Source organism: Pelophylax lessonae (genome assembly GCF_965119305.1).
Source record: "Pelophylax lessonae genome assembly, chromosome: 2".
NCBI lineage: Eukaryota > Metazoa > Chordata > Amphibia > Anura > Ranidae > Pelophylax > Pelophylax lessonae.
Window position 1 is genome coordinate 538,614,007 of NC_138769.1, and position 19,429 is coordinate 538,633,435.

Genomic DNA, 19,429 nt, shown 5'->3' on the forward strand with positions numbered 1-19,429 from the left:
ATGAATGGACTTGTCCAAACAAAACCACATTCATGGATAGCAAATCATTAGAGAAAAATTTCATCCATTTTATGCTTGATGTACATGTTCGTACTCCTGAATCTTGCAAGAAGGCCCTTAGATACAGTATCTTTTTTTTTCTTTATAAAAGGGTTGATCTACTAAAGAAAAATAGGCTGCTCCCTGTGCAAGAGAATTTTTCCCTAGCTTAGTGAATGTATTGAAAACTCACCTTGTAAAGAATGCCAAATCCCATGCAAAGAAAAAAAATGCATTTTTGCACGCACATGATTGGATGACAGACGTTATCAGAGCTTCACCCAGGTATGCATTTATGTCTGTATATTACATCCTCCTGGGCTAGTGTGGTGCGATAAGAATCACAAAAACCTTTTCCATCTCTATCTTGTGCAGCTGAGGAAGAATCTTTACCAAAGGAAAGGTATAGATCAACTTGACTGAAATCCAAGGAATCTATTGCAAAGGCTAGGGGATCCCTTGACCTGGCTACAAATCTGTGCAGTTTGTTGTTGAATCTGAAGGTTTACATCTGGTTCCCCCACCACCACCTGATAGATTCTGGAAGAAGCAGGAGTGCAGAAACCATTCACCTGGGTTAACTGCTTAGGAGGTTTGCCTGCCAATTGTCCACACTATTTGGTAAGAAAGAAGGGTGCACTGATATGTGAAAAGCTGTTCTCAGAATGTGTAAAATAATGTGTTAAATATAAATGGTGCGCTTTTCAATTCTTTTGTAAATTCACTTAATAAAAAATGGTAAAGGATTGTCTGGCTGGATAGAAGCATAGGACATGTTCAGAGTGTGGATTTGTCTTTGATGCATGTGTTGCGGCTGTTGAGCTGAAGAGTCCTGGACTGGGTAAAGGGGACTGCATTGAAAGTGGCTACCAATTGACCAAAAACACTTAAGCAGAAGTGAACCGAGGGGTGTCTGTTGGATCTGTGGGTCCACTTGTGGGACCTTAAGAGGGCTATCTTTTCCGGGGGAAGGAATATTCTGGCTAGTGCTTTGTCCAAAATTACGCCCATGTACTCCAGAGGGCAGACTTTGGAAAACTGATTAACCAGCCGAAGGTTTGAACGAACTGAATAGTTCTTTTGTGAACACTCAGTGTGCAAAGGAGAGCCCGAATAGTAGTTCTACATATTGAAAATGCTGGTTCTCTACAACAAAGCGTTAGTGTGGAAGAAGGATGGTGATATGTAGGATAGGCATCTTGTATGTCTACTGGTGTCAGAAATTCCTCTTGTCTGGGAGAAGCAATGACAGACCTTGCCGATTCTATCCGGAATTGTGGTACACAAAGAAATTCGTTCAGAGACTTTAAAGCCTTATGCACATGGGCAGAAAAAAACACCACTTTTAAAAGTAATTTCTAAACACCATTTTTTTTTCTGAAAGCTGCAGGCAGAAATATCGGACGTACTTTATATAGGAGTATTTTAATATGCCTGTGTGAATGAAGCCTAAGTCCAGTATTGGGCAGATGCACCCATTTGCCTTTGGGACCATAAAAAAAAAGGAATAAAAAGCTCTGCAACCTTTCCATAGAAAGAATTGGTACTGAAAGATGGCCAAATTTATAAAACCAAAACAAATGAATAAAATTTATTCAATTAAATGCTGGCCAGCCAACCACTGTGTAAGTGATTCCACAACAGCTCTAGTATATATACACACTCAAAAATTAATATGGTGTAGCGCAGCAAAAAAAAAAAAAAAGTAGAAAAAATTGATTTTTGTCTAACCGTAAAATCCTAATGTTCATTGATGGACACAGCTCCATATCTTCATTGACACTTGGGTTATGCTGCCCCTTACAGGAGTAGGACACTAGGCAGGAAAAAATTGACTACGCTTATAGGGCAGTCCTAGGGGGGTATACTCCCACTTCCTGCTATAGGATCTCAGTTTTGTAACCAGCAGCGTCAGAAGGATACATAACCCAACTCAGAGGGGTGGGTGATGTGTCCGTCAAACATCAGAGAAAAGGATTTTATGGTAAGACACAAATCCAGTTTTCTCTTTTGTTCATTGACAGAAACAGCTCCATATCTTCATTGACCCTTGGGACGTCCCAAAGCAGTGTCAGCATGAGGGGTGTGAAAAACACAGCAATAAACAGAATTTCCAAAAGGGCTAAACGTAGCCAACTAGGTAACCAGAGAGCTCAACCAAGAAAAACTGGAGCTCACCTACCAGAAAAAATACACCCTCAAGAGACAGGGGCCTCTGCAACAGCGGCCAAAAGCAGCATCCGCAGATGCAAATACATCCACCTTGTAAAATTTTGTAAATGTGTGCACTGACGACCAGGTGGCCGCCTTGCAAACCTGGACCACTGACGCCTGATGACGGAAGACTCAGGAGGCACTAAGCGCCCACGTAAAATGCGCCTTTACAGGGAAAGGAGGAACCTGACCCTTGATGGAAAAGGCCTGCACCACCATCTGCCTGATCCATCTGGAAATGGTCGCAGTAGATGAGGCCTGCCCCTTACGAGAATCATCTGTAAGCATAAATAAGGAATCTGATTTGCTGATCGACTCATTTGTCGCCAAATACTGTACACCCTGATAGCCTGGACCACATCCAGGGAATGCAACGCAATTTCTTTAGGATGTTTAGGCTTAAGAAACAATGAAGGCAACACAATATCTTAATTTAAGTGGAACCCCGAAACTACCTTAGGAAGGAATGACAGGGGCTTAGCACCACTTTGTCCGTATGAACAACCAGGTGAGGTGACCATCAGGAACACAGCCAGCTCTGACAACCTGCGTGCAGAAGTAATAGCCACCAAGAAGGCCACCTTCTGTGACAGAGTAAGCAGAGGAAGTTCACAAATATTATCAAAAGGCAGTTTTTGAAGAACCGCCAGTACCAGATTAAGGTCCCACAGAGGCACCGGGGACCTTACCGGAGGAACCAAATGGTGAACCCCCTGAACAAAGGTGTGAACCAGGGAATTTGTGGCTAACGGGCATTGGAAGAAGATTGCCAAAGCGGAAATCTGGCCCTTGATGGTGCCCCAGGCCAAACGCTGATCTACAAGCTCCAAGTCCCAGCTGACGCCTTGTGAAGGGAAGTGCATCGGGGGGAGCAGCCGCGCCGTCACATCTCGCGGCCCGTTCTGCAGGCGGACGCAATCTTCTACAGAGGAACAGTTTGTCGTGTGTTTTCAAGATTTTTGCCGTAAGTGTGTCTTTTTACAATAAAGCTATTTTAAAGGATAATGCACTATTAGCGCTTTATCTTTCATTTGCGGAGCCACTTTTGATTACACAACTATTGGCCCAAGTGAGATACACACTACTGTGAAGCGGATAGGTCCACAGGATTCATATATTGGGAGCCCAGTGTGTGTGTGTGTCTTCTACCACTGTGAATCTGCATATCAGTTTAACGGTTGAAAGCCCATCCTCCCTTAAAGCGAGTTCCAGCCTCAAAATGAACTTTGCCCCATCCGCTTGCTGCACATTACCTGAAAAAGAATTGGATAATGACATTTTTTTTTTTATTATTCACTTACCTTGTTTTTGAAGAAAATATACTTACCTTCCTGCCATTTCCTCCCTCTGCGGCCGCGGCACGCGCCGTTACTTCTTTCTTGCATTGACTCACTCCCAGGAGTCAATGCGCCTGCACTGGCCCTGCTTGTCACTTCGGGTACAGGCGCGTTATTCCCTGCTGAACAGCTTCTGTGCATGGAATGACGCGCCTGCACCGGAAGTGACGAGCAGGGCCGGTGCAGGGCATTCTGGAGCTCCGACGTCACCGAAGAGGACACGGGAGAGAATGCTCCGGCTTCAGCTGCCCACACCTGAGATGGCAGCGCTGGACATTTCAAGGTAAGTATTTCTTCTAAAAGGTAAGTGAAACAGGGGACAGTTCAGAGGCTATCGTTGCTTAAATGCACTAGCCCCAACTGTCCCGGGGGTATTTTTATCTAAAAAAAAAAATTTTGAGGCTGGAACTCCGCTTCAAGATCTGGTAAAAAGTAATTGCTACTATTGGGGGCTACTGGTTAAGCCACACTATCACCTTCAGTGAGATCATTTCGTCACCTGGTTTAAAGTGAATTGCGGTAAGGGGCCACCTTATATTTATGGAAGGGTCACGGGGTGTTCACCCATTACTTCAATTTTGAAGACACAACTATATCACATATTTGCGGTGTTTGCCACAACTTCAGGATTTGCAGAAGTCACTTCATTGACACGTTTGAGAGACTTTATAATATTGATTCACATCATATCACTTTGGTGGTTTGTGTGTAATTTATCACTTGCACTTTGTTTTTATTGTTACTGCGGTTCACTTATACATATGTATGTATGGTTTTTGTTACATGCAAATTTATGCATAGTTTTTGTAGAGCGCACTACTTTTCTATTTAGCTGATCTACACCCCTTTGTAGAAACTCCAAAAGACGAGACACCAAAAAGCGAGACTCACACCACGTAATGTATGCCCCCCAAACTCGATGATAAATCTTCCTAGACGTAGATTTCCTAGCTTTTTACAGGGTAGGAATCACCGAATCCGACAGCCCTCTGTCCTTCAGTACCTGGCTTTCAATAGCCAAGCTGTTAAAGCCAGCAACCATAATGCGGTTTTACACTATGGAACCTCTTTTTTCTTTATGGCGGTGATTATCTTGGGGTCATTCCTTGGAGATGTCTGGGTTGGAACCTGCCTTACTGAAAAGTTCTAGATGCAAGTGTTTTCATCTTTGGAGTTTGAGTTACCCGCAAGCGTTTACTACTTTTGTTTGGTAAGAGGCAAATTTATCTGGTGAAGGATAGCACTATTTGGGTGTTCATGCGATTGCCATTTTTTACTTTGATCACATTTCTATCACGAGTCTGGAGTCAGGAGTCAGAACTGATTTCTGAAAATTCAGCGTCCAGCCGAACTCTTGCAGAGTTTGCACAGAGATGTCCAAATTGTCCTTTAAGACCGACGGAGACTGCTCGCAGAAGGAGCTCATCCAGGTACCCCAATACCGCAGTCCTCCTCTGCCTGAGCAAGGCTAACACTGGGGCCAAAAGTCAATGATTACATGGCGTTCTCTGATGTTGGTTGGTGGCACACCATGAGGGAAAAAGGTAAAAATATAAAAAAAGTAAAAATGGGTAGAAAAATATATAAAAGGATGAGGTGGAAGGGGGGGGGGGCATGAAAAGAAGCTGCCAGCTGGAGCAAGGAGAGGCTCTGAGGAGAATAAACAGAAAGAAAGCAGCGCCAGCTTAGTGAAGCATAAGGTTTATTAATACAAAAAACAAGTAGTGACTTACTCTTAGGTAAATAAAGGCCGGTACGGTAGGTGAATGGGATCATCCATCTTCTTCTCCTGGATACCGTTGTGGAAAGCAGGGGTGCGGGGTGCCCGTGGTGCATGGAGGCTGTTGTCTAGCAGCCTGTCTGATGGTGCTGTGGTGGTGGAGGACTCTCAGTGGGGCTCCACTTCCTGCTTCCGATCAGCCGACATCACTTCCTGTGAGGCTGAGGGAAAGATGGGCGTTGCTAGCTTTCGGAGCATCCGTGCTCCTTCATTCGGCGGTGGGAGTGGCTTACCAGGGACAGGGAATATATACCCTGTTGATGAGTAGCTCATTGGAGCGTAAGTCCAAAGGGGGCGGGGCCCAAAAGAGGCAGGCCGAGGTGCTAGTGTGGTTTCAAACATAAACTCTGCATTAAGTTTAACAGGGAAAGTCCCTGGAGGCATGACAGGAGCCATGATAAGTCCATATAAAAAGCATTTACATGAATACAACGGTGGTGGAAACACATAATATCATATTACAAGAGAGGGGAAAAAAAGAAAAAAGAAAAAAAAAAAAACACTTGAAGTTATAAGGGTAGTGTGCCAAGGTGCACCTGGGACAGTGCATACCCTAGCAATGGGGTTATGAGTGTGAGGGGTATGGCAATACGTGGGTGATGCTACCAGGGTTTATCAAAATATATCTGAGCATGTACATATGTGAGGATGTATGGTCACAAGTAGGTACAAGACATGATTTTGGGGGTATATGATTGTAGAGGTTAACCACTTATGACCCCAATGGGGTAGGGCAATTGGTGGGCGCACTTACTTGCTTAGCCCATGGGGGGGGGACAACAATATTGCAGTACACACAAAAAGGTGTGGGAATGGAGATCAAGATGATGATGACAATGAACAGGTAGGATTAAAAATGAAAAAAATAATAAAAAAAGGAAAGAATATAATAACACTCGGGCCAACACTTTTGTTAACATCCAAGGAGCTGAGGCGAGACCAAAGGGTAACGCCACAAATTGATAGTGCTTCTCGCCTACGGCAAAGTGAAGAAAACGCTGATGCTCTACTTCTATTTGGATATGAAGGTAAGCATCCTTGATGTCGATAGAGGCCAGAAAATCCCCTTGATGAAGGTATGCCACTACCGTGCAAATGGACTCCATTCTGAATTTTCGAACCCGCACAAAGCGGTTCAGAGCCTTTCAGATCCAAGATTGGATGGACCTTGCCCTCCTTCCTGGGAACAGTAAATAGGTTTGAATAAAACCCCTGAAAAGGTTTGGACTCTGGAACTGGTACAATTACTCTTTGTGAGAGAAAATCCGGAGCAGCACCGAGAAGGCCCTGCAGCCAATCCGGGGACAGGCACAGGTTGGAAGGAAAGAACCTTGCCAGGTGCAAGGACTGAAACTAGATCTTGTAACAAAATAAACTCATGGACCCACTTGTCTTGAATGAGAGAGGTCCACGGTTCAGGAAAGAAGCGATGATGTCCCCCCACCCCATGTATGGGTGAGGGCATCCCTTCAGGCAGAGGAGGACTTTTCTGCGGGATCAGCTGAGCCGGTTTTAACTTACCAATCCAGGGTCTCTTGGAACCTCCCGAGAAGGCAAGGGAGGGTTTTAAACCCTTGTCCTGTGACCCCGAGGGACGAAAGGGCCGAGAAGACAGGACCACGCTTGCAGGAAGGCTGCTTTTCGTGCCCTTCGGAAGCAGGGTGCCCTTACCTCCCGTAAGACCTTTAATGATCTCTTCCACAGAAGCTGCGATTAAGAGGTCCCCCACAAAAGGGAAATCCGCCAGCACTTTTTTGGAAGCCTGGTCCACAGAACAGCATTTCAGCCAAATCATGCGGCGAAGGGTCACCGCTGTCACAGACACCCTGCAGGCGAAAGGGGCCGCGTCCTGAGAGGCATCACAAATATACTGTAACCCCTGTAGCAACTCATCCACCTGCTCTGGAGGATGCTGACCCCCTTCCAAATGCTGGCGCAGAAGCTTAGCCCATTCTGTTAAGGTCTGGGAGACCAAGGTTATGGCAAACACTGACCTCAAAACTGAACCTGCCACAGTAAAAAAGGTAGTGGACCACAGATTCAGCCTCCCTGTCTACAGGGTCTTTAAAAGACGGAGTGTCCTCCACTGGTAGCAGTGTGACTTTATTTAACATGGAAACCTGAGAATACACCACTGGTGGAACTGTCAGTTGAGGAACTCAAAAGGTTACCTCCTAGCGAAACGCTTCGGTATCCCAACAATGCGTTTCGGGGAACCCCACTGACTTGTGACAATATCACCGAAATAAGCAGGAAAGGGGAACACCTTAGTCACCTTGGATGGTCTGCGGGTACCAAATTGTACGGACACAGCCGACGCAGCATTAGCGGAGTGCTCCATTTTTAAAGTTTCCTGCACTAATACAATCAGTGTCTCCACAAGTGCCTTTTCCTGCGCAGATGTAGTGGAAGAGGATTTATCCTCACTGTCAGAGCACTCAAGGTGGGGTGACTCGTGTCCATGGCAGCCAAATCAGACTCCGAATCCGAGGGACGCAGAGAAAGCAGGGGACGGCAGCGGGCGCTTTTTGCTAGGCCTCTTCTGAAGGGCTATATTCACTTTGGACACCAGTGACTGCAGGACGGACGAGTGAGGAGGGGATACCATTTGGGTAGGAAGGACCCATGGTGGGGCCTACCAACCCGAAAGGGGCCCACGTCCACCCCAAAAATTCCCAGAGGAGAATGGGGACACTACACACCACACCTTGGAACTAGGCGGGCACCTCTCCGGGCAGATCACCCCCCCATCTTAGAATGGGGGGATGCTACAGGCCAGAGGTATGCTGCGACTCAGGCCGCGACCAGGTCATGTGCATCCTCGCAAGACGTTTAACTCGCCAGCCAGCCCCCGTCCAGTGGGGCTATGTCGCAGCTGACCTAGCACGGAGCTGCGGTCTGCACATGCTCGCTGGGGAGACCGTAAGAATCTAGGATATCCAGTGTGTCACCCAGTCAGGCAGTTGATTGTAGTTCTCACTGGAACAGACTTGATTTAGAATAGAAAATAACAAAAGAAAAAAAGTTCAGTTTAAAAAAGGAAAAAATGCTAGGACCAAAGATCCCAGCAACTGGCAAAAAAAAAAAAAAAAAAACCCTGTAGGTCTGTCTACGATAACCCCGAAGAGGTGTAAGCTGGAGAATCTCAGTTATGGCGAAGGGCTACACACATTAAACCTATTGTCCCTGGAGAAGGGAGACATACTGGCAATGTACAAACATCTAAATTGTGATTCTAGCATAGGGAGAAAACTATTCAGTCTCAGGTCATTTTAAGACCACATGTGGCCACTCAATGAAGCTGGACTAGAATCGGCTTAACTTAAAGACTGCGTAGGAGGTTCTATACGATTAGAGCAGTAAAGATGTGGAACTCCCTTCTAGGGAACAACCGATTATTGGCAAGGCCATTAAATCAAGGGCCGATATTGAATTTTACCGATATATATCGGTATCGGCTCCAGAACTGGCCGATATTGCCAATATTGCTCATGTAAAGGTAGAATGATGTCAGATTGCATAATTCAGTTTACAAATGTTATTGAACATGCCACTCACATATGTACTAATTAAAAGATATAAGCAATTCCACATTAGCATATCTGCTGGCAGATCGGTATCTCTCACTGATACCCGGCATCCACTTAATACTGCTCTGTCTCTCACCCGCTCCATCTCCCACCCACCCGATACCAATCCGTCTCTCACCCACTTGCCGTAAGTGACACCCACGTGATACCGCTCCGTCCGGCATAGGAGATCGTATGCCGGACGGCGCGGTATAAAAATGTTCTCTATCGTTCATTGACAGACGCAGCTCCATATCTTCATTACCATTGGGATGTCCCAAAGCAGTATTGACATGAGGGGTGGGAGAACAACGCAAAGAAGAACACAATTCCCCAAAGGCTAAACTTAGCCAACCAGGTAAAAAGGAGCTCAACCAGGAAAAATATACACCCTCAAAAGAGAACAAAAAAAGATTCTCTTTAAACAGCAGCCTGCAAAACCTTGTGGCCAAAAGAGGCATCCGAAGATGCCAACACTTCTACTTTGTAGAACTTTGCAAAAGAATGCACGGAAGAATGCACGGGTGACCAAGTTGCCGCCTTGCAACGTTGCATCACAGACGCATGATGGCAAAAAGCCCAAGAAGCACTCAACGCCCTAGTAGAATGCGCATTCACAGGGAAAGCAGGAACCTGATCCTTCAGTGAATAAGCCTGAACCCCCGTCTGCCTGATCCATCTGGATATAGTCACAGCAGATGCAGCCAATCCTTTTCGAGGTCCTTCGGTAAGGACAAAAATAGTGACTAATTTTATAAAAGACTCAGTGGCCTCAAGGCAAACCCTGATCGCCCGAACCACATCCAAAAAATGCAAAGCAATTTCCTTAGAATGCTTAGGCTTGGGACAGAGTGAAGGCAACACAATGTCTTCATTCAAATGAAAATCAGAAACCACCTTAGGAAGAAAAGACTGATTAGGTCAAAGTACCACTTTATCTCTGTGGACCACCAGATAAGGGGAGAGGCAAGGCAATGCAATGCAGCCAATTCAGAGACTCTGCGAGCAGAAGAGATAGCCACCACCTTCTGAGACAACGAAAGCAGAGAAATCTCCCGAATGTACTCAAATGAAGGCTTTTGAAGAGCAGATAATACCAAAATTTAGATCCCACAGAGGTAGTGGCGACCGTCCCAGGGGAGCCATATGGCGCACTCCCTGAATAAAAGTACGAATCAAGGCATGCATGGCTAACGGGCATTGGAATTATATAGCCAAAGCCAACACTTGGCCTTTGATAGTGCCCAAAGCCAACCGCTGTTAAACCCCTTTCTGTAGAAAGGCCAAAACCCTAGCAATGGAAAACATGCAAGGGTGCACCTTCAGTGATTCACACCATGAAATGTACGATTTCCACGTACGATGATATATCTTCCTGGAAGTCTACTTCCTACCCTTCAACAGCATAGGAATCACAGAGTCAGAAAGACCTCTATCTCTCAACACCTGGCTTTCAACAGTCGTTAGAGCCAGCGACTGTAAAGCAGGATGGAAGATCAGGCCTTGAGACAGCAGATCTTCACTGAGAGGAAGTCTCCAAGGAGCATCGGCGACCAACCTTACCAGGTCTGCGTACCAAGACCGGCGAGGCCAGTCTGGGGCCACCAGACTGACCGGAATCCTTTCCATCTCTACCTTGCGTAGAAGCCTTGGCAGAAGAAGTGTTAATGGAGGGAAAGCATAAATCAGCCGATACTGACCCCAAGGAGCCACTAGTGCGTCCGTGGCATCAGCCAGAGGATCTCGAGCCCTGGCTACGAATCTCTGCACCTTCTAGTTGAGATGAGAAGCAAACAGATCGACCTCGGGCATCCCCCACTGAACACACAGAAGATGAAACACCTCCGGGTCTAGGGACCACTCCCCTTGGTCCAACACCTGACGAGGTAATCCGCTTGCCAGTTTTCCACACCTGGATGTGCACCGCAGAAAGAGCTGGATCAAACTGTTCCGCCCAGGCCAGAATCTTGGCCACCAAGACACTTTTGGTGTCCTCCTGGTGATTGATGTAAGCCACAGCCGTGGCATTGTCCGATTGAATCAAAACCGGACAATCTTGCAGCCGAGTCGTCCATTGTCGCAGACAAAGCTTATTCGCTCTGAGTTCTAAAACATTTAGTGACAGTTTGGACTCCTCTGCTGTCCAGGTAACCTGGACACAGAGCTTCCCCAGCACCCCGCCCAAGCCTAATAGGTTGGCGTCCGTGGTTACCTCCGTCCAAAATAACAGGAGGAAGGACTTGCCCCGGCATAATGCTGGTGACTGAAACCAACACAACAGAGCAGATTGTGTGTTGTGGCTCAACCGAATCACAGTGTCCAAGGACTTACGATCCTTGTTTCACTTGACAAGAATCTCCTTTTTTAAAAGTCTTGCATGGAACTGAGCATACGGAACCGCCTCGAAGGTTGATACCATCAGACCCAATACCCGCATGCAGGTTCTCAGAGAGGGCAGATCAGTTCCCAACAGTAACCAAATAACGTCCTGCAACTTCTGCAGCTTGTCCGGGGGAAGAAAGATCCTCGCCAAGGCAGAGTCCAGAGTCAGACCCAGATTATGCAGTCTCAAGGAAGGTATCAGGGCAGATTTCTTGAAATTGATGGTCCACCCGAACTCCTGCAGGGTTTGGGTGGTGATCGTGAGGTCGCCCATCAGAGCTGAATGAGAGTCAGCTCTCAATAGATCGTCTAAGTACCCCAGTATTGCATTCCCCTGTTGGGGCAGCAATCCCAACACTGGGGCCAGTACCTTGGTAAAAACCCTGGGGGCGGAGGCAAGACCAAAGGGTAATGCCACAAATTGATAATGTTCTTCTGCTACTACAAATTGAAGAAACCGCTGGTGTCCAGCATAGATAGGGATGTGTAGATATGCGTCCTTGATATCTATTGAGGCCAAAAAATCTCTCTGGTGTAGTGATGCCACTACCGTGCGGATGGATTCCATCTGAAACTTCTGTACCCGCACAAAGCGGTTCAGGGCCATGAGGTCCAGGATAGGATGCACCTTGTCCTCCTATCTGGGTACGGTAAACAGGTTTCAATAAAACCCTTGAAAGCATACCTGAGAAGGAACGGGCACAATCACTCTTTGCGACAGCAAATCGTGCACTACCCCTCGTATGTCCCTTAACAGGTTTGGCGATAGGTGAAGATTGGACAGGAAAACCCTGTCCGACAGTCGAGACCGCAAATTCAAACTTTTACCCTGAGCGGATCAATTCGTGAACCCATTTTTTCCTGAATCAAGGAGGTTCATGGTTCCGGAAAGAAGCAAAGACTTCCCCCCACCCTAGAAATGGGTGAGGACGCCCCTTCATGCAGATGAAGATTTGTCTGCAGATTCAGACAGGCCTGCCTTTAATTTTCCAGACCATGGCTTCTTGGAACCCCCAGAAGACCTGAATGGTTTACCTTTTTCTTGCGACCCGGAGGCACGAAAAAGCCGCTTATGAGCAGAGAAGGAAGGCCCCCACTTAGAACGTGGCACCTTACCCTTAGAGGATTGAGGAAGAAGAGTACTCTTTCCCCCAGTGAGACCTTTGGATCCTCTCTGGATGATCAAACAACCCTGTAAAGGGGAGATCAACCAAGGCCTTTTTGGAAGCCTGGTCTGCAGACCAGCTTTTTAGCCACACCATGTGTCTAATAGCAATTCCCACTACCGACATCCTGGACACTAGCAGAGCCGCATCCACGGAGGTATCACACAAGAACACCAGGGCTTGAGCCACCTGGTCAATTAGTTCAAGCACCACAGGGGGAAGACATTCAGCTTCCAAGTTTGCTTTTTATAGCTTCACCCATTCAGTAACCATCTGTGACACCAGAATGTTCACAAAATTAGTTTTCAATATGGAACCCGATATCACGTGTAAATGGCGGGATAGGGACTCCATTCGTCTATCCACGGGGTTCGCAAAAGTCAGTGATTCCTCCACCGGTGATTCCTCAGGTGGTCCACCTTCGGTGTTACAGCCCACCTAGTGTATTGGGTAGGTAGTGCACAGGGTAGGGGGAAAAAACTGAGGGGTTTAGACCTAGTCCTCTCGAGAAGCCAGGGGAACCAAGGGAGCACCGAGGGACTGACCATTCCAGGGATAGGGCCCACGTCTGCCCCGAGACCGCTAAAGGTTTTGGGGGGACAATTACTCACCATACCACGATACCAGGTAGGTGCCACTCTGAAACAGATCATCTCCCACCCTGGATGGGGGTGCTGTCAGCCAGGGGGTACGCCGCGACTCAGGGAGTTCCAGGTCGATCGGGTCCAAGGGAGATGGTGCACTCGCAGGCTCGCCCCCATCCGTCTGGGCACTGTCGTGGCGAGGCCTAGTTCTGGACTATAACCTGATGCGGCTTTGATCGGGTCTCCGATGATGTAGCCCGAAGGTGGCGCCCATGACGTCACGTCCAGGTTACTCAGCTGCTAAAAGGCGCCAAATTTAAAAAAAGGGAGTGTATTCAAAAATGCAGTTTTCGGCATTTTGAATACATGGAAGTGTAGTGGAGGGGTCTAGGGTCTTTTAGACCCCGATCCTTCCATAAAGAGTACCTGTCACTGCCTATTGCTGTCACTAGAGATGTTTACATTGCTTGTGACAGCAATAAAAGTGATCAGATTTTTTTTTTTTTTTTTTAAACTGTGGTAAAATTAAAAAAATAAAAAAAGGAAAAAAAATTTAAATTTTTTAGCCGTCCCCGTCGCCGTGAGCTTGCGCACGAAAAAAAACGTTTATGGAAGTCGCGCCCGCAAATGAAATTGCTGTTCAAACCACACATGTGAGGCATTGCCGCAATCGCCAAAGCGAGAGCAATAATTAAAAAAAGAGCTACTCTCTAACTCTAAACTGGTAACCGTTAAAAATTTTTAAAGCGTCGCCTATGGAGATTTTTGTTGACCGTAGTTTGCCGCCATTCCGTGGGTGTGCGCAATTTTAAACCGTAACATGTTGGGTATCTATTTACTCGACGTGACATCTTTCGCAATATACAAAAAAATGGGCTAACTTTACTGTTTAGTTTTTTTAAATGCAGTGAAATTTAATTTTTCCACAAAAATGGCATTTGAAAGACCGCTGCGCAAATACCGCGTGACAAAAAATATTGCAATGACTGCCATTTTATTCTCCAGAGTCTTTGCTAAAAAAAATATATACAATGTTTGGGGGTTCCAAGTAGTTTTCTAGCAAAAAATACTGATTTTAACTTGTGAACAAAATTTGTCAAAAATGGGCTCGGTCCTTAAGTGGTTAAAGTGTGACACTCCAAGAGTAAAGCGGCGAAAAGGCCACATCAGGTAGCTGTTGAGGTCGAAACCTTCTCTAGCAACAATACAGACTATTGGAGCAGAAAAACATCTATTCTTGACTAACAAAATATTAAGGCATTCTGGTAAAAGTAGGTGGTAGTACAACACAAAGATGAATGACTTCCAGTGTTCCTCAAAAATCAAAGACGAAAACTTATTTGCACACTTCTGTGCTGAGAAAGTCCAGAACTTCTGAGATCAGAACTCCAAACAGACAAGGAGTTTGCATTACTTGTTAAAGATAGATATTAATTATCTTGTAAATAAAGAATTCAAATTACAGACAAATTTCATTTAAATTATTACTTACAATTTAAAGTGTGTCCTTGTTTAAAGGTCTCTTGTGCTGACATGTAGTTCCCTAGATGGAATTCTGCTTCCCTGGGAAAAAAAGGAAGAGGATTTCAATAAAATTACTTATTAGATGTCTGAAAAAGTAGACAACACAATTAAATATAGGCAATGCTAAAATTTTCTGCTCTCAATAAGTTCTTCAGTTAAGTTCAAATAATTAGATCTGTGCTGCATTGCATTGTGGGTCTATGTCATTTTACTTCCCATATGGACATGGGCCTGTGTACTATATTGTAATTGAAAATATAAAGTGTTACTAAATCTACAACAGTAAAATCTGAGGTAGATGCAGAATAGCATGCTTGCTTGCTTTAATCACTGGGTAACAAAGGCAAACTCCAGTCAAAAATGAAATTTTTCCTAATAATTGTATGTTAAATATTTTTATCTTGGATATTATTCATTTTCTGGCTAGCTGCTTGTGTAGCTTAGAAGGTCTCATCTAAACTAGACAAACCGCTTCTTCCTGTTCTTCACCAACAACGCTATTTCCTGTTATCTGAATTTGCTAAGCTGAAAAGGTTGTTGGTCTTGCTTAGACAGGCATGGCTAGAACTGCCCAGCCCCACTCCCATCCCTCCTATCCTTCACTATGATCTCCTCCTGTCTTCATAGCCTTGTTTAGGCTAGCAGCTTCAAGATCGAGATTGAGAGAGAGATCACGTGACAGGTACAAAATATGAAATAAATAAGGTACAAATGAACATTTGTAAAAGTTTAGAAGGATACAAATCCATTTCTAAGTCTAGTAAGACTTGTCATGCGACTTTGGACACATTAAGTCACAAACCAAGTCACACCCATTGATTTCAATGGCACCCGTTACCATCTATGCCACTTTGAAAATCAGCAACCTTGAAAAGGTACCTGCACTACTGTGATTGCAACTTTTGATGCGACTGATCCAGAGAGTGTAAAGTTGGATCAAAGCTGCACCCAAAGTCACACTCTAAATCGCACAACTTAAAGTCGCACCAGTGGAAACATAGCCACTTGGGTAGAATGTGACTTCGGAGTGTGACTTTGAGTGCAGCTTTGATCCAACTTTACATTCTCTGGATCAAAGTCACATCAAAAGTTGCAATCACAGTAGTGCAGGTACCTTTTCAAGGTTGCTGATTTTCAAAGTCGCACAGATGGGGATAGGTGCCAAAGTCACTTGACAAGTCACACTAGTGGAAACTGAGCTTTAGTGTACGTTTCCACTATTGCGAATTAGAGTGCGACTTTGATGCAACTTTACACTCTGGATCAAAGTTGCATCAAAAGTTGCATCAAAGTAATGCAGGTACCTTTTCAAAGTCGCTGATTTTCAAAGTCACAGACATTAACGGGTGCCATTGAAATTAATGGGCTGTGACTTGTCGTGCAACTTTGTGTGTCCAAAGTCGCATGACAAGTCTTACTAGTGGAAACAGAGCTTTAGTCTACGCAACCATTATTGCAATTTAGAGAGCAACTTTGATGTGACTTTGATCCAACTTTACACTCTCTGGATCAAAGCTGCATCAAAAGTTGCATTAAAGTAGTGCAGGTACCTTTTCAAAGTCGCTGACTGTCGCATAGATGGGAACAGGTGTCATTGATTAGTGGCACTAGTGGAAACCGAGCTTAGGGCCTTTTCACACTTGTTCGACCTAAAAGTAAAGCGATTTTGCGCAATTTTTTACCGCAATTTGACTGGACTTGAAGCAATGGCTATGTTTTTGGACCTCAAAACGCATCAAAGTTGGGCCAAAGTAGTGCAGAGACTACTTTGAAGTCGTTGCAACTTGAAGTTGCACGGATATGAACGGTACTCATTGGAAATCATGGAGTGTGACTTGTCATGCGACTTCGCAGTCCCAAATCGCAGGACAAGTCTTACAAGTGTGAAAGGGGCCTTAGTCTACGTTTCCACTATTGCGTCAGAGTGCGACTTTGTTTCAACCTTACACTCTGGATCAAATTTGCATAAAAAGTTGAAAGAATTGCAGGCACCTTTTCAAAGTCGCTGATTTTCAAAGTTGCATAGATGGGAATGGGTGCTGTTGAAATGACTGGGCTGGGACTTGTCATGCGATTTTGTGTGTCCAAAGTCACAAAATACGTTGCACTAGTGAAGATGGAGCTTTAGTCTACGTTTCCACTATTGCGATTTAGAGTGCGACTGATGTGACTTCGATTGAATTCTACACTCTCTGGACCTAAGTCGCATCAAAGTAGTGCAGGTACCTTTTCAAAGTTGCTGATTTTCAAAGTCGCATGATGGGAATAGGTGTTCTTGATTAATCCCACTAGTGGAAACGTAGACTTAGTGTGATTGCCTGTATTATAATCATTGTAGAAGGTGAGCTGAGAACCCGGAGCACTTCCAGCTACACTGATAGTCTCCCCTCCCCTGTTCAGCTTCCTTCTCCTATGTTAGTCCTCATTCAAAGCCCAGCACAGCTATACTGTATATGTGCCCCTCCTCTTCATTTCTCATGAATTAGGATGTACAATGAATCGATACTGATGAGAGAACACTGAACAGGAAGCTATGATCAGCTCCTCCCATCCTGTATACGCCCACTGGCTACACAGGAACAGTGCCCCTCCCTTGAAGTGATGTCACTAGCTTTCAGTAACCACACCCACTTGCTGCTCTTGGATCAGCAGGAAGAGGGATTGAAGTCATGTGACAGCACTGAAAACTGCAGAATTCAGGTAGAAAAACTGGGATTTTTTCATTCTGATACATAAGGCTGAACTCCGCTCACATTAATGATTGCAAGAGAGAACTTAAGGTATTAAACTGGACTTCCGCTTTAAGTGATTAACCAGTTCTGGACCGGAAGTATTTGCCCCCTAAATGACCAGGCCATTTTTTGCGATTCAGCACTGCGTTACTTTAACGGTCAATTGCGTGGTCGTGCGACGCTGTACCTAAATAAAATTGATGTCCTTTTTTTCCACAAATAGAGCTCTCTTTTGGTGGTATTTGATCACCTTTTTTATTTTATTTTTATTTACGCTACGCTATAAACAAAAAAAAGGAATTCTGAAAAAAAAAAAAAAGAAGTTCACCTATTTAAAAATCATTTTTTTTCATCCTTGTGGGCCAATTTGTATTCGGCTACATAATTTTATTTAAAAAAAAAAAATTCCAATAAGCGTATTTTGATTGGTTTGCACACAATGTATCGCGTTTACAAACTGGGGGAAATTTATTTTTTTTTTTTTACTAGCAATGGCGCCGATCTGCAATTTTTAGCGGGACTGCGACATTGCGGCGGACAGATCAGACTCCTACCTGACATTTTTGACACTTTTGTGGGGACCAGTGACATTACTACAGTAATCAGTGCTAAAATAATATGAATGGTTGCTGTAATAATGACATTGGCAGGGAAGGGGTTAACCTAGGGGTGATCAAAGGGCTCAATTGTGAGCCAGGGTTCTAACTGTGGGGGGAGGACCATGAAATGACCATAGAGACCTGTGATCCTATATAGAAGGATCACAGGCGCTTGGTGATCATTTCAGAGAGAAGAACGGTCAGCTATGTTTACAACAGCTGACCGTCCTCTCTCAGCGGGGAGCAATCACGGATGGCCCGCGGCCTTCGGTGCCACAGGTCCTGTGCATCGGCATCCACGCTGCCTAGTGGGGGCGAGAGCGCACCCCCAGGAGCGCTCCCGCAGATCGCCATACAGGAATGGCGATTCGCATAGCCGAGCCAGCCTGGTGCAGTATATATGCGGCGGGCGGTCGGCAAGAGGGTAATCCTCAGGATTGTGTAAAAAGGTTGTGTGCTCCTGTATGCACAGATCCTTCCCCTTCCTGCACAGTCATTCTGGCCAAGTCCAAATAAGACACAGGAAGTGTAGTTCAGCTGCCCATGCTTAGTTTGGTTTCTATTGCTCAAAGAACACTTCCTGGTTTCTGCTGAGCTATTCAGGTCACATGGTATTAACATCACACATTTGGGCATGTATACAGATCCTAAATAACAGCCCAGTCCCTCCCTCCTTCTCCATCCCCAGTAACTAAAAAAAGAACACAGTGGGTGGGATGTCACATCTTGATTGATGGATGTTCCGCCTCCCACAAAAGCATGAGGACACAGGCTGTAGTGGATTTCAAGAGGCAGTAATTACATAAATGAGATAACACCACTGTACTGCACATGTTTTTGCAGTGGTTTTTTTTTTTTTTTTACTTCTCAACAGCATCAGTTACAGCCTGCAGACATGCATATTGAGGTCATAGATATTTCTAAACTTTTAAAAATACATTTCTTAACTCATAAATAATACAGATCAAGCCAAAAATGTGTTAAGTTTTCTTATTTCATATTTGTGATCCTTCTTTCTCTCTTTCTGTGCCTTTCCTTTTTCTCCCTCCCCTGTCAGCCTTATCCCATCTGGCAACACCCCACCCCCCATCATCCTCATTACACCTGGCACCCACTGATACCTTGCTAACACCCCACCCCCTGCCATCCTCATCTTCATCTTATCTGGCAACCCACTGATACCTTACCAACACTCTACCCCCTATCATCCTTATCACACCTGGCAACCCACTGCAACTTTACTAACACCCACCCCCTCTCATCCTCATCACACCTGGCCACCCACTGCAACTTTACTAACACCCCACCCCCCTGCCATCCTCATCTTCATCACACCTGGGACCCCACTGATACCTTCCTAATACACTACCCCCCGTCATCCTGATCCCCCCTATAACTTACTGTCTGCTTACAAACACCTGCATTGAGAAATAATTGCATTTCCATGTTCTGTGTACTGTGGGAGACCAGATCTAGTGAATGCAGGATCTAGGTTTATTAACA

General features: G+C 45.2%; 1 protein-coding gene across 1 annotated transcript in view; it reads right to left on the reverse strand.

Moving 5' to 3' along the window:
* The window catches only part of SUGT1 (SGT1 homolog, MIS12 kinetochore complex assembly cochaperone), a 324,599-nt gene that overhangs the window by 234,876 nt on the left and 70,294 nt on the right, over positions 1–19,429 (reverse strand). Inside the window, exon 6 of the mRNA XM_082245037.1 lies at positions 14,564–14,634. Coding sequence (XP_082101163.1) covers positions 14,564–14,634 — 71 coding nt within the window. The remainder of the gene's footprint in view (positions 1–14,563; positions 14,635–19,429) is intronic.